The 23,895-nt window shown below is 42.2% G+C and overlaps 1 protein-coding gene across 1 annotated transcript in view; it reads left to right on the forward strand.

Annotated features, from left to right (window-relative positions):
• Positions 1-21,877: 21,877 nt before the first annotated feature.
• The window catches only part of HCN1 (hyperpolarization activated cyclic nucleotide gated potassium channel 1), a 204,429-nt gene continuing 202,411 nt past the window's right edge, over positions 21,878-23,895 (forward strand). The window contains exon 1 of the mRNA XM_063320479.1: positions 21,878-22,512. Coding sequence (XP_063176549.1) covers positions 22,115-22,512 — 398 coding nt within the window. The 5' untranslated portion in view covers positions 21,878-22,114. The remainder of the gene's footprint in view (positions 22,513-23,895) is intronic.

Here is a 23,895-nt window from a genome sequence, read left to right on the forward strand (position 1 = left end):
CCTAACCACTGGGAGGTAGCAGATGTTCTATGCATTCATTATTTATAGATCTCTAGAACTGTACTTGGTACATCATCTGTTGATCCATGCTGCCCAAGGATGTCTCGGCTCTCTTTAGATTAACTTAGTATTGGTGAAATTCATACATTTTATGCAGTACAATTAAAAAAGACCCTCAAATATTACATATATAAAAATGTAGATATGGTGGTTAATATTTCTACAAGAAAGGTTTGAACAGCTACTATTGAAAATGTTAGTAAACAAGTTGCTTTTTGAAATTTGTTTGCAACATCTATTGGAAAAATTATTCAATTATTTGGATTACACATAGGGTTACCTCTACAATATGGTAGCTGTTCTCTTTTCTTGCTCTTGTTTGGTATGAGCATCTCTTTTCAGATGGGAAAGAATTTCTGAGCAATACAGATCTTGTCATTTTACTTAGGGAAACGTACACAAACAATTAAAATAATAAATCACCAATTCAAACTATCCTGATAAAATGTTTTTCTTTGTATTTTGGTTTTCTAGAGAACAAAAACCCAATACTGCTGTAACATTAAATAATCAGTATTTACTGGGTGACTAAACACATTAATCAGAGAATTTAGTCTAAACATATCACAAGAAAGGGCTACTGTAAACATTTCAAAACTTCTTTGTTGTTCTGTAAATATCATGAGAATAGCTCTTTCTTTCATATTGTTTATTAAAATGTAAAAAAGCCCACTTGCACAAATGAATTATGGATAAGAATGGAAAAAATGTGTCATACTAAAAATGTAGCTGGATATTGTTATTCCTTGAACAAGATCATGTGAGCAGCTGCACTGACTTAATTTACTGTGTTCAGTAAGGACGACAAGATGAGAAGAGATACTACAACCGGACAGTAATTTAGGGTTACATACTGAGCTGGTGATGCCCAAGTCTTGAACTACACACTAATGCATGGGAATAAGGGGGCGTTACAAATAAGAGCGTGAAATTCTCTTTCAACATGCGAATTCTTATCAACTTAAAACAGCAACATAGGCCATCTTCTTAATCTCTCCTGTCCCCTAAGAAAACTTTTAACTATTTTTTCTACTCAATGTATTTATTAAATAAATCTAAAGTTAATTGCATGGTATATGTTACTATACCTACCTTGTCCACAATGTATACAGCTTCCTAAACAAAACAAGGCTGGACAACAGCTGAGTAAAGTGAAAGTTCACAGCAAAATTTTAGAAGGACATTTCTTCCTGCTTGACTTTATATATATTCTATCATTTCAAAGCGAGCTTAAAATAAATTGGGTTTTGATTCAAAAATTACTTTGAAGTTAAGTTGTCCTCCTTCTACTAACACTTTGTTGTGCTTCACATTGCACTTCAAGTTATCACTCACACTGTCAGTAGTTTAAGTGATACCATTACTATGAAACTCTGGTTTTATTGTATGCAATTTTGTCTATCAACAAAATAATGATTCTGAGTTAAAATCTGCCTATGTTTCTGCTGATACTCAGTAATAAAGACCACACCAAAAGCCAAATCATGGAATCACAGAATGGTTGGGTTGTAAAGATCATCTAGTTCCAAACCCCTTGCCATGGGCAGGGACACCTCCCGCTAGACCAGATTATTCAAAGCCCCATCCAGCCTGGCCTTGAACACTTCCAGGGAAGGGTCATCCACAACTTCCCTAGGCAAGCTCTTCCAGTCAATCAACACCCTCACAGCAAAGAATTTCTTCCTAACACCTGATCTATCTCTCCCCTCTTTAAGTTTAAAAACATTACCCCTCTTCCTGTCACCACACTCCCTGATCAAGAGTCCCTCCCTGTCTTTCCTGTAGACCCCCTTTGGGGGGAAGGCCATTATAAGGTCTCCCCAGAGCCCTCTCTTCTCCAGACTGAAGAATGCCAGTTCTCTCATCCTGTCTTCGTAGAAGTGCTCCAGCCTTCTGATCGTCTTTGAGGCCCTCCTCTGGACTCACTCCAAAAGGTCCATGGCGTCCATGGCCTTCTTGTGCTGGGGCCTCCAGAGCTGGACACAGTACTCCAGGTGGGGTGTCACAAGAGCAGAGTAGAGGGACAGACTCACCTCCCTCTACCTGCTGGCTGTGCTTCTTTTGATGCAGCCCAGGATGCAGCCGTCTTTCTGGGCTATGAACACCCACTGCTGGCTCATGTTGAGCTTCTCATCAAACAAACACCCCCAAATCCTTCTCAGCAGGGCATCTCTCAATCCATTCTCTGCCCAGCCTGTATTTGTGCCTGGGATTGCCCCAACCCAGGTGCAGGACCTTGCACTTAGCCTGGTTGAACTACCCGATTTGCACAGGCCCACCTCTCAAGTCTGTCAAAGTCCCTCTGGATGGCATCCCTTCCCTCCAGTGTGTTGACTGCACCACACAGCTTGGTGTTATTGGCAAACTTGCTGACGGTGCACTCAATCCCACTGTCCATGTCACTGACAAAGATGTTAAACAGCGCTGGTCCCAGTACCGAATGCTGAGGAACACCATTCCTCACTGGTCTCCAGTAGGACATCAAGGCATTGACCGCAACTATGTCAGTGCAACCATCTAGTCAATTCCTTATCCACTGAGTGGCCCATCCATCAAATCTATGTCTCTCCAATTTAGAGACAAGGATATAATGCGGGACAGTGTCAAACACACTGCACAAGTCGGGTAGATAATGTCAGCTGCTCTCCCTTACCCACCAGCTGTAACACCATCGTAGAAAGCCACCAAATTTGCTGGACATGATTTGCCTTTAGTGAAGCTGTGTTGGCTGTTCTCCTTATTTTACGTGTGCCTTAGCACAGTTTCAGGAGTATCTGCTGCATGATCTTGCATAGCACAGAGGTGAGACTGACTGGCCTGCAGTTCCCTGGGTCTTCCTGGTCTGCCAGGACTCCTCAAATTTGAATGGTAGAGGCTTAGCAGCTTCAACTACCAGTTCCCTCGGGACGTGAGCATGCATCTCATCAGGTCCCATGGTTTTGTGCACCTTTAGGTTCCTCAGAAGCCTTTGCCTTCTGCGACTTGGGCGGTGTGGCTAGAGCACTTGCTGGTGAACACTGAGGCAAAAAAGTCATGGACTACCTCAGCCTTCTCCATATCCCAGGTAACTAGGTCTCCCATTTTCTTTCAGAGAGGGCCCACATTTTCCCCTAGTCTTCCTTTTCTCATTGACATACCTATAGAAGCCTTTCTTGCTGCCCTTGACAGCCGTGGACAGATTTAACTGTGTCAGGGCTCCAGCTTTCCTAACCTGATCCCTGGCTGCTCAGACAATTTCTCTCTAACCGTCCTTGTTTCCACCCTCTGTAGGCTTCCTTTTTGTGATTGAGTTTGTCCAGGAGCTCCTTGTTCATCCATGCAGGTCTGCTGGTGTTTTTGCCTGACTTCCTCTTTGCTGGGATGCATTGCTCCAGAGCTTGGAGGAGGTGATCCGTGAATATTAATGAGCTTTCTTGGGCCCCTCTTCCCTCCAGGCCTTTATCCCATGGCACTCTGCCAAGCAGATCCCTGAGGAGGCCAAAGTGTGCTCTCCTGAAGTCCAGGGTAGCGAGCCTACTGCGCGCCCTCCTTGCTGCCCTAAGCGTCTTGAAGTACTACCTAGTCTGAATTCTAATCCAACTAGTTTTATTTGATTTCAAACACTAATACTTACAAATCTCATATTTTGTTATTGCTGAAATATGTATGAAGTTATTGTTCAGCATAAAGAAATGTTTTTAGAACAATATTACTTTGTTCAGCTAGATGCTTATGTACACTTTCTTTAAGTTTATCTAAAATGGTTTGGTGATGAGCTAGAATTAGAATTACAGAATAATTTCACAGCTTCCTGAGTTCACAAAGAAACAAAACAAAATATAGTTCCAAAGTAGTTTATGGATTTAATTTTGTAATTTACATTTTCAATTCTAGGTGAGCCTGGGAAACAAATAAACAAAAAAATCTTTAAGAGCTTTACCTTAGAGGTTTGGTCATTACTTTTTAGTCTCATAATTTTAACTTAATCAGACTAAAAATTCAAAGTCTTGCTGTTTTAGTAGACTCCAACACTGGGAAATGCTCTGGAAAATTTTTATCCCTCTGTAATTTGGTTCTCCCTTAACTGTTATTTTCCCTTCATGCTCTATTTAAAGTGTTGAACCCTAAGTAACACCTCAAAGGTGTGCTCTGTTTTTGGTGAAAATCAGTCTTGCTATAATAACAGAAAAAACACACAGCTACACAATACAATAAACCCCTTAACCTATTTTAGCAGTGTTTCTAATTTTTTTATTTAATTAATTAATTTAGGGGTGTGGAAATGTCGATAAGAACACTGCTTAATAATGCCAGATTCTAAAAATCCAGAAATGTCAAACAGATTTTAAAAGTACCCTTAGGGTTCTCAAATCAAAAGCTTCAACAGAAAATATTCAGTCTTAAAAAACAACCAGTTTTTATCAGCCAATTTTTTTTTTCTGAGCACGGGTGGTTAGCAAATGCAGTGATATGCAGTTTTTATAGTAAAATGAGATCTGAGTCAAATTATTTTCTCAGCATGATGAGGTTTTTAACCCCTTAACCTCTGCTACCTGCCTGGAAAGTAGGATAGCAACACCTTTTTTTGTCCAAAAAACAAATTTAAGATTTATTAAGCCAGAAAGAAGGAAGCTGGAGGTCAGTGATTAGGGCTGTCTTTCCTGAGGAAGAAAAAAAAAATCTGTTCTATTATTATTCACAGAATTAGCCATTTAGTTAATCTACTAACCTTCGAATATTATACTTCCTAGAAGACTTGGCCAATTTTCCATTGAAGTGAAGAAGCTGAAGGGTGGAAGCTCAAGCTTTTCTTTTAATTCATTTAATCTCTGTATCCTCAACTGTTTTATTACTTGCCTGTGGAATTTTACAAGTCAATTAATTTCATGCCTAGGAAACACGAAAATCTTTCTTAATAGTAGTGCAAGATCTGCACAGAAATCTCTTCATCATTGAAGATCTCATCACAGGGCAGAGTTGCCTTCAGTGAGGTAGTTCTGAGGACAAAACCTGAATTAGGGGAGTGATAGAGGAAAAGACTATTTGATTTGTGGAGAAGTAAGTCTTACTTTTTGTTGGTGAACAGCTATGATGGCGAATTCAAACTCTCCTACAAAGGAATTTGTGGTGGGATGCAGATGACATTGCAATTTTATTATGCTTAAAAATATTTTTGGTAATTACATGATCAATATTGAAAACCTCTTGCCATAAGAAGAGTGCACGTTTTATTGAAAAACAGAATGTCTATAAATCATTTTTTCTATACTTAGGTTTTAGAAAGGTGCAGACATTCGCTTCCTCTGAATTTTATGATTTAGAAAGCAGTTATGCCAAAAAGGCTTTGAAAACAACTATCAGCATTATTTCTTATTGGTATAATCTTCAAACAGGACATACTGGCAAGAGAGGACAAAGCAAGTAAATGAATAATTACTGTTATGGGGTGGACTTTTCTCACAGAGTTCTAGTGCTGAATTTGATTTACAATGTATTTTTTGTTTGGATCTCTGAGACACCAAAACCACTCACTTTGATCTATTGATTTTTCAAATAACATATTTCAAATAATATTTAGCCTAATACCCTATGTAGAAAGAATTTGTCTCTCAGCTGTCTGTAGGATGTGACACGTTAATTTGAAACGTTTGCTAGCAGTTGATAAAACAGACTAGAAGATGTTAAGGAATACCAGGTAGTGTTATTCATTTCAGAAACTTGGTGCCAACTGGCACATCAGCTTCCACTTATCCTCAAGGAAATGCTTTGCAAGAGAGGCCCAGGAAAAGCTGAATGATTTATTCAGTCTATGTGACTACCAAGCCACATAGCCCTTGTCAGTCCCTTTCAGAATTCATTCTCAAGCCAATGCCCTCAGCTACATCCAGTTTTATTATGTTGAAGACAAAGTTTGTGGAATGTACAAAAAAGCTATTTTAAGGCTGTGATCTCTGTACCACAAGCCCTTTACTCTTCCTATAACAATCATACATATTCTGCTACCACTGATGTGAGGCCAAGCCACTCTGAGCTGTGATTTGAGATTTACCAAACAGAACAGAAGAAAGCTTTTAGAGGGATTTCTTCATGTTTTGGCATAGTTTTACTCAAGTTGAAGCGAGAGCTATAGTCCTTTTTGTTATAGCAGGAAAATTCCATGTGGCAACCCTAAAAGAAAGACCTATCAATGCTAATGCAACTGAACCATGCAGATATTATCATTAACCATAACTCAAAAAATTCAGTGACATTTAAATTATTTCCTGTAATACAAACAAACAAAAAACCCTTTTAACCTTATTAGTAAAGACTGAAACTCAAAGACTACAATATTTCTCTAGACAATTTCTGGCAGTGCTATTCTGCCTAGATCAAACTCAATCTGCATGCAAGAGTACTAGCTCAAAGATTTTCATCCTTGTAGTTTATATATAGAATTTAGCATATAGAATTTACCACCCATTTGAATTTGATTCTGTACTTTACAAAATTCAAGTAAGACACAAGCCTCCAAGACACAATGAAAATGTGTCAGAATTAGATTCTCCTACCACTTGTACTGAAATGAGGCCATTAATTCAATTGATTTCAGTCCAAGAATGTGTATTTACATTTAAGACAAAACTTTGCATGTTTTATATTACAGATAGTGAAGGAGAAACCTCTAGATTTGTGGTTGATATATTTAGCATAATCTAAAATCATACTTTACAGTACATAATTGTATGCAGCTTTCAGATTAGACAGTGGGGTGTGCCAAGTTAGTTGAGATAAGTGAAAATGTAAAATTTCAACACTGAATTAATGAACAGATTGTTATCAACAGCTTTGGCATCTTATTAGCTGCCTTTGATAAGGTTACATGAGGCAGGATATGTAATCTGTATAGGTAACCCAGATCAGCAATGGGAATGTGAAATCCTCTTTTTCAAACATTTCTATTGGTCCTCCTAAAAAGCGGCTGGAATTCTAATTTATATTAAAATTGCAATTTAGCACACTTTGAAGGAAAGTTTGGGAAGAGTATGAAAGCAGAAGACTGAGGAGATGTCCATGCAGTGGGCATCAGGGTGTACAAAGATGGTTATTATGACGAAGAGGTAAAGGACTGAATATTGATCCGAAATAAGACTGAGATTAAACTCAGAAAACTGTAGCTCTCTTGTACTGGAAGGCAGTTCTATGGAGAGATGGATACTTTTCTGCGCATCATCTCACCGCTGAGTCTTTAGAAAAAAGGAGTTCGAGGAACAGGAATGACTAGATGAATCTCCTGAACAATCAGAAAGGACTGACTGGCATCAAATATCCTGCTTAGATTTCACCATTTCCTGATGTGTCTCTAATGAACTGAAAAAGAGGTCCTGAAAAATGGTTTGGTTTGGTTTTCTTTCATTTTTAGAATAGAAATTGATAAATTGACACTTTTTGGTATAATCTCTCTAAGATTAATTCTGTGAGGAAAAACATGACAAAATGTGTGTACTTAGAAGCCTAACTCAAACCTAAGATATACCTGATGGATGCAATACTATAAGATTAGTATTTGGATCTCAGTTCCCGAAGTTATTGAGTGTATATCAAAACCTGAGCACTTGCATACTCTCCATGAAATCAACAAGACTAGATAAACTTAATAATTTTGCTGAGTCATAGAGTAAATTACTATAGGCAGGCAAAATTAAGAATGTGATAGTCACCTAAAAAATTCAGGAAACTGCTTACCAGCACAGATAGATTACGCTTTAATCATTTATTAGGTTGTAAAAATTAGTTTTAAAATAACTTGGCTAAAATGGGCTTTATTGCTTATTTCTAAAAGTTACAGAAATAATCCTGCAAGCTCTGCAGTGTTACATGTTCCTGCTAGACGCCAGTATAATATCTTTAAAACTATGACCACAGACAGTGACCTCCCTCTGAGGTTTGAATTGATTATCTTGTATAAGCAAGATAAATAATCTTGTGCAGTATGAGACTTTTTTTTTTATTTTTGTCACAAAACGCTTTGTTTGATTTATGACTGAAAGTGAGGTGACCTGCATGACTGCATTCTCTTTCAGAGTTTCACAAAAAAAGATCACTTTTAATCTCAATGATCACGGATCAAGGCATCGTATGATAAAAGCTGAAGAATGTTTACAGTGTAAAAAGCACTACCAAACAGGTCAGTGGCAAGCTGATTTGATGCCCATCACACCCCACAAAGGTGATTTACCTTCTGATGTGTTTGTCCTGTTGGACACTTGGGGTCAGGGAACCATACAGATTTGCTTAGAAGAGATTAGCGCATATGTAGGATTTAGAGTGGCGTATCATACAGAACCAAAACTAGTGGGATCTGACTTAAACAGCAGAAATATATGAATTGCTATCATAACAGAATTCTTAAAGATGATAAAAAGTGTTGCCAGGTTGTTTTCCTTCATTAGATGACAGCCAGACCTGCTCTAACTTTTACTGTCAACCAAAGTCTTTGCCTTGTTTCCAGTGATCACTGGATCCCACAGTTATGGAGTGCAATGTCAACATTCGGTGCATACACAACATAGCATAGCCTCCATGACTTCCTTAAGGATTAACAATAGTCCATTTATTCATATTTACAAGTTAAAATAATGAAATTCTACTGTTTCCTGAAATACTAGCAGTTCACTCAGCATTTCTATATGTGTGGTCTCAAACCAGTATCGTATTTCAAAATAAAAGCAGCATAGATGACTCACCACAAGCACAAATATCTAAGTCTCTTTATGGAAAATGAATGGACCCACATTTTTAAAGACTCACTATTTCAAAGACAGCATTATATAAAATCCTTTATTATGATTAACAGTAGAAGTTCTGACCTGTTAGATTGCTTCTGTACATTAAAATCCAAGCTGCATATTTAACATTTGAACTCTAAAAGTCAGAAGAGAATTTTAATGAATATTTTTTCCCTGTGAAAGATTTTTTCCACAGTCCTATAGGTATTGCTAGAGTTCCACCATTGCTATTTGTATTTTCTCTTACAGTCTCCTTCTAAAAGTGTATGTTCCATGTTTTTCCTCCTCCTGTTTCCATGTGGTAGGCAAAGATATTCCATGACTCAAACAGCATTAGCAACTGAATAAGCCTTTGAGTGTACTGAGAGAAATGGAGAGATGGTAACAGCCACATTTCACAGCAGTAGAAAAAGTGCTTGTGTAGCATTCCCTGGCATAGCTGAGCATATGCTCTCCGTGGTTCTTTAGTCATCTGCTTGGAGTGGGCAGCAGTGCTGAGGAAAAGACAATCTGTCTCTCTGTTAATGAAGAAGTATCTCTATAGAGTAGAGTTGATTAGTGTAAGGGTAAACTGTTCAGTGACTTAGAAACCGAGAAACATAAAAAAATTCCATGATCGCTCTAAAAAAGCATTACCTTTTCTGCTTCAGCAGCTCGGGTATTTATGGTATATGAAACACCAATACAGTAAAGCTTGTAGTGCTTGAGCACTTGAAGACAGAATGCAAGAAATATAAAATATTTTTAACTAAACACACCTGGAAAATTTATCAAGTTGTAACTTATTTCATTACCTCTCAAGTATAATACCACCTCCTTTTAAAGTATGCCTGCAGTTCACTACAGGGGTGGACAAACCAGCTTTAAGTGAAACAGCAGAGGCAATGGAATACATCTAAAAGTGTTAGTGCATAAGCTAATCAGCTCTCATTTCTCACCTGAATACCTTGACTCACATCGGGCTCCAGGCTGCTGCTACTAGATTGCTTCGTATAAACAAGCTCAACTGTGCAGATAGCTTGACTATCTCTGTACTTTTCTGTCGGCTGCAGGGCAGGCATATTCCTTATATAGATCTGAAACGGCAGGTGGCTGAGCAAATAAAAGTGAAGGTCCAATTCAGCAGTGTTACCACGTTCTTTCTTACTTTTTCTCTCACCAGAGTACATGCTGCTAGCATTTTATCTGACAACAATAGTGACAACATAATCACATTGTAGATGGGACTAACACCTCCTTCTTTTAATAATATCGTTCAACAGTGAAATCCATTTGAATTGCTGAAAAAAAGGGGGCAGAAATTTTGCCAGCTGCACAAACCCACAGATTTTAAATTTTATATTTTTTCCTGTGCCAGGAATCTGCCTTAAGCTGAATTTTAGCAGATGGACAAAACAGCTCAGATATTTTTTTTTTTAAGGGTTAGACAAAACAAAGTATATTTCTCTTATATCCAGTTGTGGTATTTTTTTTTTTTTTAGAATTTCCAGAATATCCAAGATTTTAAGAGAAAATTCACATTTGCTGAAGTGTCTTTTAGGCAGGAAATAAGCCCTCGTCTTTCTTCCAAATATGTATTCAAATTTTTCCATTTTGAGTGCAGAGTCAGGAATGGGACCCACTGAACCCACTGTTCTCCTGTTGCCAGAACATATTTATTTAAATCCATTAGGAAAATGTCTTTCCTCTCTGTCTAGCACCAACTCCATAGACAACACCAAGTTGGGTGGGAGTGTTGATCTGCTTGAGGGTAGGTTGGCTCTGCAGAGGGATCTGGACAGGCTGGATCGATGGGCCAAGGCCAATGGTATGAGGTTTAATAAGGCCAAGTGAAAGGTCCTGCACTTGGGTCACAACAACCCCATACAGTGCTACAAGCTTCGGGAAGAGTGGCTGGAGAACTGCCTGGCAGAAAAGGACCTGGGGGTGTTGGTCAACAGCCGGCTGAATATGAGCCAGCAGTGTGCCCAGGTGGCCAAGAAGGCCAACAGCATCCTGGCTTGTATCAGAAATAATGTGGCCAGCAGGATGAGGGAAGTGATCGTCCCCCTGTACTCGGCACTGGTGAGGCCGTACCTCAAATACTGTGTCCAGTTTTGGGCCCCTCAGTACAAGAAAGACATTGAGGTGCTGGAGCACATCCAAGGAAGATCAACAAAGCTGGTGAAGGATCCAGAGCACAAGTCTTAGGAGGAGCAGCTGAGGGAACTGGTGGTGTTTAGCCTGGAGAAAAGACTGAGGCTGAAAACGACCTTACCGCTCTCTACAACTACCTCAAAGGAGGTTGTAGCGAGGTGGTGGGCAGTCTCTTTTCCCAACTAATAAGGGACAGAACAAGACGAAATGGCCAGGGGAGGTTTAGATTAGGTATTAGGACAAATTTCTTCACTGAAAGGTTTGTCAAGCATTGGACCAGGCTGCCCAGGGAAGTAGTGGAGTCACCACCTCTGGAGATATTTAAAAGATGTGTAGATGTGGCACTTAGGGACATGGTTTAGTGGTGGACTTGTGTTAGGCTTACAGTTGCACTCAATGATCTTAAAGGTCTTTTCCCACCTAAATGATTCTATGATTCTGCGAATCTAATTCTATGTAGCAGTTTCTCCCCTCTCTTAGCTGAAGATGTTTGGTGACAGACCTAGACCTTTCAGAGTTGCAGATGAACCCAACTGTGAGGCAAAGAAAAGAAAAGTTTGAAAAAAAAAAGTAAAAATACATACTACTTCAAAACAATGGCACTGGCAATCATGAATTCTAAAATTAGGGAGTGCTTAAAGTAACATCTCCCATCCTTCTGTGTTTTTGTTAGTGGGACATTTGCAACAGTTGTCAAAGTACAGAGAAGTACAGACTACCTAAATCCATCATTCCCAAACAGATCCTCGCTGACAAATTCTTAGCAGTAAATATATATCGTTTTAAGATATTAGCTCATGTGTACTTTGATCATAGGCAGTTTTTGAAACATATACATATGAATAAGCTCATCTCTACACTAAACACATCTCTCATAATGCATAACATACAAAGCCTAGACAAAAGTCTAGATTTTGTTTATATATAAATGATCCCATAGCATATTTTAAAGAATTATGGACTGCTTACTGTGATTTTCAGAAGCCATAGTTCTCACAAATTGCATGATGCTCTAGGAAGCCCCTCTAATGCAGTGATACATGGATTTAAAAGTTCTATTAAGTTTATAGTACTCAGAAGAATGAAACAACATGATTTTTACTTCAGTGTTTCAATGCATAGAAGGGATCTATCACAAACGTCTAATAATTTTTAAATGGAGAAAGACATGGGTAGCACTTTGGGGACTTTCTTACTAATGTTAAATAGAAAGTGCTCAAATACAGCAGCACTAAATAGCAGTAGAGAACTAAAAGCATGGTTAGTGAATAGCCAATATGAATGAAGATATAGATCACAAATCTATCCAGCTTGCTGAGAATACAGAACTCAAGAATAAGATTTACCAAGACAGTAACTTACAGCACGTTAACTGGGAAGTGATTCTCCACACAAGTGACATTCAGAGAATGTACTAGTAGGTCACCTACAAGATGATAAAAAGCGCTAGGATCCTCATATGATTAGAAATATTCAGCTTAAACAGTTTTCTAATTATATTACAGTAAAAGCCTTGCTCTTTTGTGGACACAAAATGAAAACAGCACAAGAAGAATCTATTATAGTCCCTGCCCAGAGAAGCTGTACTTCTTAAAGACAAGAAAAAAGGTGAGCCAAAAACACAAACCCAAGTTTAGGACATAATAGCTCATCAGCAAAATCATTCATATCCTTTGCAACTTGTCACCCTCTGTATAAAGACAGTTATTCAAGTACTTCAGAAAAAGCAAGTTTTAGATGAAGAGCTTCACAGACCTTTTCTCTACTGCTACCACTACCTAGTTTCAAGTTGTACTTCAGTCTTTTAGTTAACCAGATCTGATTTTCCAACTTGAAATATTATACCCTGGAATTCCATGTCTTTCTTACAAAAGGAACTGAGATAATATTGTATCATCTGAGATCAACATCATCAGATCTACCATCTGTAGAGCATTAGTGTCATAGAAGGCTGTTGTGCTTTTAAATGCCATTAAAACAAGCAAGATAGGAGAACTCTCTGTAATAAAGTGTCAGATACCTGTTTCCTCTGTTTATCTGTGATTGCTGCATGTGGCATGTATTTTCTCACAAGCTTTGAAAGTCTTTGAGGATATTCTTCAACCTACGCTCCTTGTATGTCAAGTAGTATCTTGTTGCAACCACTTTGAAAGAGCACACATTGCATAGACTGCTATCCCTATTTCTTTGAAGACATTGTCAAAGTTTTATGCTTTTTATAATATCTTCCTTCCCCTGATGCTTAACTTTACCCAAAAGATCTAATAAAGTTCTTTTTAGTTCCTAAGTAAGATCCACACTTTTTCACATAAGGTCTGAAGGCAAATCTACATTCTCCCTTATTTTTCCTTTTTCTTTTTGTTGATTCATCTTATTTTCAAATGGCGATTTCTCATTGTTGAGCAACCTCCCCTCTCCTTTCCCTAAAAAAAAAACCCACGTGTCAAAAAAGAAATAAAATACAATGTCCTCTGAGTTTTTGATAAAATAAATTAAATACTGTACAAAGATTGCCCATGTAGTGTTTTTCTTTCTGGTTAACCTTTGAGTTCTTCCATCACTCACACAGATGAACAAAGACACTTACTTAAACAAGCACAACGATCTCCACTGATCCATGTGTCAAAACCAACACCTTTTCATATCTCTGTAACAGGTATGACTCCATTACGGCACTTGCCATTTCCTCATGAACTGATATTACAACTGGAAAGGGGGAAAAAATCATCTTAGAGGTGGAACTTCTTCATAATCATCTACTTTCCAAGTGGTAGAAGTCAGAGTATGGGAATATGCTTTCAAACCTAAAGACCAGTGCCTGCAGTAGCAGTACTTACTTCCAAGTATTTATGGCAGTCCAGGAGGTTATGTTTGTTCAGCTGTGCATGTTGTACTGTTTGCTTCTGCCAGTTGTGATAGCTTATTCCCCTCCTCTGCAGCAGAGATGCCTTTAGCTGCAAGGCAGCTGCTGCTGTGAACTGGGGGACAGAAAGTCTGACAGCAAAAACTGGGACAATCCTTCCAGAGTTGTGTGCTCAATGTCTCCATTTAGCCTGCATCTCTGAGGCAGCGCAATCAACAGGGAATACTGCTGTGTGTTCCTCTAATTACTCAAGCTAGAAATTGAAATGCGCCTACCACCAGCATGGCTAGCTATGAGTAATGCAAAGTACTACCTCCGAAAAATGATTACATAAATAGATATCTCAAAGACTGCAAGTGAGATCCAGCTCTAGATCAGTGCTGGGACCATCTCTGGACTCCTTTTTAGTTGCTGGTAAGACTGAAAATTTAAGTCAACACACTGTTTAACACTGAAAATTTAAGTTCACACTGTTTTCCTCAAAGTACTCATTAAAAATACAAACATTTTTCCCCATTTTGAATTTTAAAAAAATATTCTGGAATGTTGCAGTGTAGATTTAAAAATTTATTTTGAAAGTCTTCAGTTTTTGGGTCCCCCCCCTTCCTATTGTTGGCATACTAGCTGAAATTTCTTGATTTTCAATAACCTGAAGACCCATCTACAGCATAGAAACAACTGGAGCAGGCCTTCTTTTTTGTAAACATTTAACAAACATCAGCTTTCTAGATTTTAGGTTATTCCTTTAAGAAAGATTTCAAGAGTCTTTTCAAAAGCAGTAAGTTTAACTTAATGAATATTATATTGAAGACAGACATTAGTCCTGCAAGGCATTGCTATGTATAAGGAACTGAATACAAGACACAATACACATATTGCTTGCTGCTAGTGCCTACATTCATTAAAATACGATGGTGAAGTGATGGATCTAAAAAACTAAGCCAAACACCACACAAGAGTAGCTTGCAGGATTAAAACTGACAACCATTAAAACCTTAACTAATGAACTTAAAAAGTCAACAAAAGTCAACTGCACCCTACCAGTTCTGACAACCTGAGCAAAATTAGGATGGTAAGGTGGACAAGAGTGTTGATTTCTGGAAAATTAGGACTAAGGAAAGAAAATTATTTAAAAGGTAGAGTAGTATATACATAGTATATATAGTGTAGTGCAATACATACATATCCCAGCTAAATATTTGTCAACATACACTTAGTCATTTTGTTTTATGATGATATTCACACATTATTGAAATACACAAGTTTAAAAAACCATTTCTTTATTTGTTCCTGAAACGTCCAGAGGGAAGAGATTTTTAAATCACAAGATATTGTTTTTGTGAAGTGATTATACAATTATGTAGGAACAATGTGGGCAACAGGAGCAAAACGCTATTGTTAATGTGAAGCTGCATTTCAGACAAATTAAAGGTATTCGCATTTTTATGGAAATGGTGTATTTTTCTCATATTTAGGCTCTGTATTAAACAGGTATCATGTTTTATATAGAAATTATTCAGAAATGTCTACATCTTAGTTGTGTCACATCATACTTCTTCAAATCAATACAATCACAAGACAGATACTGCTTTAAGAAAGAGAAAAGTTTATACGCAGCCCACTTGCATATGAACTAAACATTTTCACCACAGCAAAGATATAAAGTACTTTGGCAAAGCCGTTTAGCTAGTCAGCTGAACATTTGTGAGAGAAAATGATTTCTCAACGATTTCTAAAGCACTGTAAGTACCCAACAATACAGACAGTAGTAAAGATTAATAAACAATTACCCATACACCTACAACTCAAAAAAAAAATCAAATTAGAATTTGTTTTCCCCGTTTTACTTTCCTTTTGTGGTGGTGGTGTCTCCAAAAAGATTGGATAAAGATCTGAAAGGTTATTAAACAGATAATGAACACTAGCATTAAAATATTGTTCTTCAAAAAAAGATCAGCACTCGGAGCACACAAATATTCTATCAAATTTAGAAGTGATATGCATAAGTAGAAGGCACTCCACAGAGCTGGTAAAAAACAGTAGGAATTTTCTGTGCTTTAATTTCACGCTGGGACATAGGCAACGATAAAACCTTCCTGTCCCACCTTATGAGCTGTTCTGACGCAACACACTCAGCTGCTGTGGTAGGACTTCCAGCATTAAGCACCAGGCCAGAGCCGAACACCAAGATCTTCCAAGAGGTAAAACACGGCTGTTTTTCTATAGAGTAAGTGTAACTGAGTAGACGACTTCAGAGATCTCAGTGCACTATAATTACTCTTGGCTACCAGAGTTTCGTATGACCCCGTAGATTATCCATGGAAGACTATGCTTCTGTTCACACGTAACACGTATTCCGATCTGTGCGCAGGAGCATGTCATGTCCCAGAGCAATTTCATCTTCACAGTTGTTGTTCCATAGAACATACACCACTGCCTGGGATTTCTTTTGAATCATGCTTTTAACTCTAAGAGATGTATTTCCCATAAAACGTGTTTCTGGAAAACATTACATCACAGCTTCTGAGAACAGGCAACGGGGAAGAAGCTGCCTTTTACGTTTTGCAGCAAATTTAGGTGTCAATTACCTGGTCAGGCAAATTTTGGACTTGAAATTTCTACAGGTCGAGCACATCTGCTCTTGTTGATCTTTACAGAAATCACCAAGATCCTATTTACATCAGTGTTCATGGTGGATATTCAAACTGTACAAAAGGGTAAAAATCACATAAGTTCATGGACAGCTACCAGTGAACATTCACACTTGAAGATGTGTGAATTTGCTTTGTGACAGTTTTCTTCAAGGGATACTAATGATTGCAAAAGTAAGATTCTTCCTTCTTCATAAACACTATGTAACATTAATATACAATTTTTTGGCAAACATTTGTTGCCAGTAAGTATGTATGCCTGAATATTCATGGAAAGTAACATAAGTAGGGTGGGACCAAATCAAAATTATTTTACTGCGAACTTCAAGCGACCAGACACAGAAAATAGCACATATTACAAATTTGGATTGATCCTCAATTTAGCTTGCACAGCTAGTCCTATAATTGTAAATATTATTTTCCTTCTTTGCTAATCCTGCTTTAGCATTTGACTTGATGGTGAACTTCTGTTGAAAAATGATCTTAAAAAATCTCACAGGGCATGAAACTAAAACTTGAGAGACAAAAGCTTTGTTCTGCAGTCAGGCGCATCTTAATGTGTCATCTCAGAGAAGTCTTGTTACTTCTCTGTGCCCCAGTTTTTTGACTGAACAAACTATATATGCTTCAATATATAGGCTGTTATTTTTTCATTTCTAGAGCTGAGCTGTTCTGGATATTTTCAGGTTATATCAAAATGAGAAAAGATGAGAAAATGTGAGAAAATATGAGAAAATAAGAGAAGTGGGACTGTATTTACTACAGGCATAAAAATTTACTATGTTTGGCAGGAAAAAAGGAAAATCACTTTGAGGTATACACTGGTATTACAGTTATAGAGTCATATAAAGCACTGGAATGAATGATGTTACAATCACAGAATGGCAGTGGTTGGAAGGGACCTCTGGAGATCATTTAGTCCAACCCCCTGCCAGAGCAGGGTCACCTAGAGCAGGTTGCACAGCAATGCATCCAGGCAGGTTTTGAATGTCTCCAGAGACGGAGACTCCACCACCTCTCTGGGCAGCCTGTGCCAGGGCTCTGCCACCCTCAAAGGAAAGAAGTTCCTCCTCATGTTTAGGTGGAACTTCCTATGCTCAAGTTTGTGCCCGTTACCTCTTGCCCTGTCCCCGGGCACCACTGAAAAGAGCCTGGCCCCATCCTCCTGACACCCACCCTTTAAGTATTTATAAGTGTTGATAAGATCCCCCCTCAGCCTTCTTTTTTCCAGACTGGAGAGACCCAAATCCCTCAGCCTTTCTTCATAAGAGAGGTGTTCCAGTCCCCTCATCATCTTGGTAGCCCTTTGCTGTCCCCTCTCCAGCAGTTCCCTGTCCTTCTTGAACTGGGGAGCCCAGAACTGGACACAGTACTCCAGATGCGGCCTCACCAGGGCAGAGCAGAGGGGATGACCTCCCTCGACCTGCTGGCCACGCTCTTCTTGATGCACCCCAGGATGCCATTGGCCTTCTTGGCCACGAGGGCACATTGCTGGCTCATGGTCATCCTGTTGCCCCCCAGGACTCCCAGGTCTCTTTCAGCTGAGCTGCTCTCCAGCAGGTCAGCCCCCAACCTGTACTGGTGCATGGGGTTATTCCTCCCCAGGTGCAGCACCCTACACTTGCCCTTGTTGAATTTCATAAGGTTCCTCTCTGCCCAACTCTGCAGCCTGTCCAGGTCTCTCTGTGTGGTGGCAGAGCCTTCTGGTGTGTCAGCCACCCCGCCCAGCTTTGTGTCATCAGCAAACTTGCTGAGGGTGCACTCTATCCCCTCATCCAGGTCATTGATGAATGTATTGAAGAGGACTGGACCCAGTACTGACCCCTGGGGAACACCACTCGTCACTGACCTCCAACTAGACTCTGTGTCCCTAATCACTACAACTTACTACAAGTAATCAAAATAATTCAATGCAAACTAATAAAAGAGCCTACTAAATTTTTAGTAGTGATTCATTAACCTAGGACATAGCAAAGAGATAGAAAAGAAAAAGGGTTTTTTTCCTTGTTCTGCTAACACTGATTTCTTGGAAATTTCATTTATCAGTTTCATTTTTTTCAGTGTCTCTCCTGACATAGTCACAAAATCACAATCAAACTTGACAGAAATCAAGCTATACCTTTAGCTGAAGTGCATTTCTGACCTTTCTACCATACGTAACCCTGGTGTGATCTTCAGAACTATTCACACACACCATGGCCCGTTACTTCTCTTTGCCCTGGGCCTCAGGAGAGGTCAATCTCCTGGCTGAAAACAACGCAAGTTATTTTGATGTGGAGAAGAATCCATTCTCCTACATAAAAAACACCCATTACTAAAATCCTTTCTCATCCTTACAATCTAAGGTTTACTAATAAAAACTGCAAGATGCTGAGATGTTAAGGCCATGTAGGATATGCAAGAACGTAAGACAAACAGCACTCAAACATGCACAAAGAAGTATATATATTTTTTTCTACGTGGAATAAAAACTATAAAAAACTAATATTTGATCAGAGGAAGCACAAAATATCAAAATATCACTTTTACAAAGAGATTTGTACCTGTGTAGTTTATACATATGCTATGTTTGAGCAGCATGCAGATAACACGTTGTCTATAATGCGGGTTGTTTTCTCTCATTAACAACTTCTCTTAAATCATACGACATTTTGACATAATAAACCACTTTTTAGATCTATATAATGCCACCAAAGGAAACAGAATATTTCCAGATTCTTGTACTATACAAAGAGGGGGAAGCTAGGCAGGGGTTGTCATTCCGGTAGGTCTGCTGTCCACGCTAAGCAAGGACAGATAAACATTGATAAATGAGACATTACATACAAGCAAAAGCAAAGTTTCATGAAACAAGAAATTGGATGTTCTTGCTGCACCCAATTTTCATCATCCGGAAATGAAGGGCCATCACCACTAATACAATGTTCACCGCTTCTCCAATTAAAGGAATGTACATCAGAATCTGCTTACGGCAGCTGTAAATGTCTCCATTTCCCTGTTCTCATTTACTCCATTACAAGCCTATTTTCCGCAACAACATCGCTCGCTGTTGTTTAGCTTATGCTGGGAGAGACCACTCAGGTCAAGGGCTGCATGCAAAAGTCCTCTGAAATAAGGAGCGAAGAGGTAGGAAAACTGCTTGGTCTCAGAGAGGAAAGCTAAGTTCGCAACGTATACACGACCGACGTGTGGGAAGTGTCAGTTCCGCTGACGCTGATGTGGCAAAGTGTGTGAGCACATGGAACAGCACAGCGTGACGTAGCCCTTTCACCCCTTGCCTTTGTGGGCTTCTGTCAAATATGATGTGAGCTAATTCTTTCACAAAGCTGCAAAACAATAATAATTTCTTACTTTTTAATTATCATTTGGTGACAGACATTGGATGAAGGAAGGAGGCGGACATCATCTGGGGATAAACCAGTAAGAGGGTTTTGTCTACCAGCAGCTGTGCATGAGCCATCAGCAGCTGTGCACACACTCTTCAGTGTTTTAGGATAAAATCACACAGAAAAGCATCACTCCAGATGGGGAAGGCTTATGTATGTCAGCCCTCATCCAATCCCACTGCGAGCGTATTCCTTCCTATGCCGGTCACTGCCCAGCCTCCACCAATCCATCCTGGTGCACCTACGCTTCTTCCACACTAACTTCATGTGAACATCTTCCACACTTAACACAGTAACATCATCCAAACCTGGTGTGTTTAAGCGCACTAGGCATCAACATTCTGTTAGAGCTGGAATTGCTGAGAAAAGCCCTCAGATCCAGCTCTGAAACACTGTTCCCCGACGCACCTGATGGGCACTGTGGAAATTGTGGTGTGCAGATTTGCACATCTGTTTCTCTCTCATGTTTGTAAAGGATGAAGTGGGTAACAATGAAGTGACAAACCCCATTGAAAATGGCACAGCCAAGCTTGGGAGACTTTACTAATTATTTCTTACTATATTTTTAATGTGCAAAATGAAAGGCATGTTGAGAGTGTGTGAAAAACAAACCTGTGTCAAGCCAAATGGAGTCCCAGGACCTATGCATATGTGTAGTAACATACGCCTTTATGCTTTTGCAGGTACGCATGTCGCTATAGCTCCTGTGATACTGTCTCCAGATATTGATTCTCCATCATTCTGTAACCCAAACAAACTCACCCCACCTTTAGCGGTAAATACCAGCATTCTGCAGCTTTCAGAGCAGAGACCAAGGCCCTCCTCCTCGCTCATGGCTTGTCAACAGCTGCTTCCCACTGGCAGAACTGCGCTCTCAGATCCTTCCTCACCCCACAGCTCCCCAAACACTATACACAATCATTGGGATAACGTGTGTAGAGACACCCAAGTCAATAAACATCCCATTTCCTATGAGTGTACTTGAGAGTACTGGGAGCTAGAAACACCTCCTGCTTCCTTTCTGTCCAACAGCCTTTTCTCTGTCTCCTGGAGGCTTCTTAACTATACGTGACGTACTCCAATGCCAGGTGCAGCGAGCTGAACACAGACCCCACATCACCGTCTACGCGCAAACAAAAGCAGAATGACCTCTTGGCAGACGTGAAAAGCTTGACCCAACATTTTACACCTTACAGAGAGAGACCAGCAGGTGGCCATGGTGGGAATCGCACTCCAGTGCGCTCCAGCTGTGCACGCAGCATCCCACAAGCCATGCTTGCCCCCATGCTGCCACCTTCAGCCCCGCATCCCCCGCCAAGGAAAGGTTCAGGGACAGGGGAAGAGCCACTCGGAAGCAGCGAGATGCCGTCTAACCCGGGCGAACTCTCGTGTGTGCGGAAACCAATGTCACCCAAAACCTGGCCTTCCCTCTTTCCTCCCACCTCCTCCTCCTTCCTCACTGTCCTGCACGCACCGCACCGGCAAAGGGCTGGTTCTGACTTCATTTTCGGCAGGTATGAACCCAAAATGGCTCCGCCACCCCCAGTGCTGTCACTCGGCTCCACGACCAGCCAGACACCTGCCTCTTGCTCTCCTCCAGTGGTCCTGCTCCCCGAGAAGCACCAGAGAGGCAAGAGGGAGGCGGGCGAGCCTGTGGGACTTCTCCACAGCGTCCTGCCCACCTCTGGCTGAGGAGGCAGGACACCACCCCACACCGCGCCCGAGGTGAGACACGAACCCACCCGTGTCACTGCCTGCAGGGCCGCCCGGCAGCCCCTCTCCCTCTTCCTCCCCCTCCCCATCCCTCCGCTCCGCCTGGCGGCCGCCGCCTTGGGCCGCCCTGCGCGACACCCACCGCCACATGGGCGGCCGGTTCGGGCCGTCCCGCTCCACGCCCGCCCGCGGTGGCCACCCGACCCGCTCCCACGCGTCCGCGGGCCCACGCAGGCCGCCGCCCCGAGGGCAGAGCCCGCCCCGCCGGCTCCTCCCCTCGGCCCGGGCGCCTCAGCCCCTCAAGGACTCCGGGGCGCTCAATGTCAGGCGGGCGGCGCGGCGCGGGGCGGCGGCCGGCAGGGGGCGGGCGAGGGGAAGCGGTGCCCGCCCTGCGCGGGAGCGGCGGCTCAGAGTCGGCGGCGCTGGCCATGCCGGGTGGCGCGGCGGCGCGGAGCTGAGCCCAGCCCCAGCCCAGGGCGGCCGAGCCCGAGCCGCGCCGCTGAAGGGCACCGGCGGCGGCGAGGCTTCCCCGCGCTCTTCCCGCGGCCGCCCCGCAGCATGGAGGCTGGGAAGCGCAGCTCCTCCGCCGGCAGCCGGGACGATGGCAGCGCTAACGCCTTCCCAGCCAAGCCGGCGGCCCCGGCGGAGAAAGCTCAGAGCAGCCCCGGCGGCGGGGGCAGCGGGGGCAGCGGCGGCGGCGGGGTGAAGGAGCACGGCAACTCGGTGTGCTTCAAAGTGGACGGCGGCGGGGGCGAGGAGCCCGTGGTGGGCTTCGAAGATGCCGAGGGTCCCCGGCGGCAGTACGGCTTCATGCAGCGGCAGTTCACCTCCATGCTGCAGCCGGGGGTCAACAAATTCTCCCTCCGCATGTTCGGCAGCCAGAAGGCGGTGGAGAAGGAGCAGGAAAGGGTTAAAACTGCGGGGTTCTGGATCATCCACCCTTACAGCGACTTCAGGTGAGCACCTCGCCCGGCGAAAACTTCGGCGGGGTGCGGGTGCGTGTGTGTGTGTGTGGGGAGGGGTGCGTGTGGGGGGCTGCCCCCTCACCCCCCGCGGGCGGGCGCGGACTCGCCCCTTCTCCCTTCCCTCCATCCTTCCCTGGCCGGTTCGCCGGCTAAAACTTTGCCTCTCCTCTCTGGGGCGGGGGGGAAGAGAACCGGTGTCTCTGTGGGGCAGGGAGGACCCGGCGCTCTCCACCGTGCTGCGGCCGGGACGGACCCGCAGGCTCCGCTTCGGCCGGGCGCTGCCCGCAGCCCTCGGGCTGCGGGCAGCGCCCGGCCGAAGCGGGGCCTGCGGGTCCGTCCCGCGTTGTCCTCGCCACGGGGGTGCGAGAGCTCGCCGGAGGGAGGGCAGGCAGCGGTGGCCACCTGAAAATCACATCTCCGCCCCGCGCCGGGTGTGCGGGCTCTTTTGCCCGGCGTTAAAACACTTGTTCAAGGTGGGGTCGGGCGATGGAAGCGCGCCTCGGGCAGGGCGGCAGCCGAGAATAACTTTATCCCGGCGAAGGCCGCGTGGGAAACGGCGTTTCCCTAGGTTAATTAGCGTTTCCTTCGGCTGGAGGAGCGTTGCCTTCACAGCGAGTTACAGAATTGCAATAGCCCCGTGAAGAGCAGCGCAAATAAATGCCCTGGAAGAGCTGTTTCCCTATAAAAACTACATTTTTAAGGCTTATTTCACTGTATCACCCCCCCGCGCCAGCTGGCTGTATGCCTTTGTAAATTTAAGGCTCTCTATGATATTTGCTGAAGAGCAATCGGTGTTGTTAAGCGTGTTTAGTCAACGGTTTGAATTGAACAGCCTGCGTTTATACAGCAAGTGAATTGCACCAGAGACCATGTTTAAAAAAGGAAAATACAGAACGTTCAGTAGTTCCATGGATATCCTAAGAAAAAGTAGGTTAAATAGAACATGCTTCCAGTGAGAACGGGAAGAAATACTTAAAAAGTCTAAGTTTCTGTGGGACTATTCCGAGTGAGGTGTTACGCAGTGAGCTGTGCTAGCACCTTGCGGTCGAGCCCGAGAGCAGTACAGCTACAAGAGCAGAGGAGCTGGGCAGGACTCACTTATGTCTCGAAATCATGCTTCAAATCCCTGCTTTTTTTCCTGGCTCCCTGGAGGCAATAAGCTGCAGTCGTTCTTTTCCTGGAGTACCTTTTCCCCCTCGCATGCCAGCTCAGCTGCACTAGCAGGTGCATTAAGGGGGGAGAGAGCCAAGAGTCCACCCACTCCCTTTCTGCTAGCTGGAGAGGGATGTAGCAGGTCACATCTGGTGTGGTGGTCGCGTGTGTAGGGGATTAGGGGGGTCTGATACCCTCTTACTTATCCGTGTGCATGCATGA

This window comes from Chroicocephalus ridibundus, chromosome Z (genome assembly GCF_963924245.1).
Source record: "Chroicocephalus ridibundus chromosome Z, bChrRid1.1, whole genome shotgun sequence".
Taxonomy (NCBI): Eukaryota; Metazoa; Chordata; class Aves; order Charadriiformes; family Laridae; genus Chroicocephalus; species Chroicocephalus ridibundus.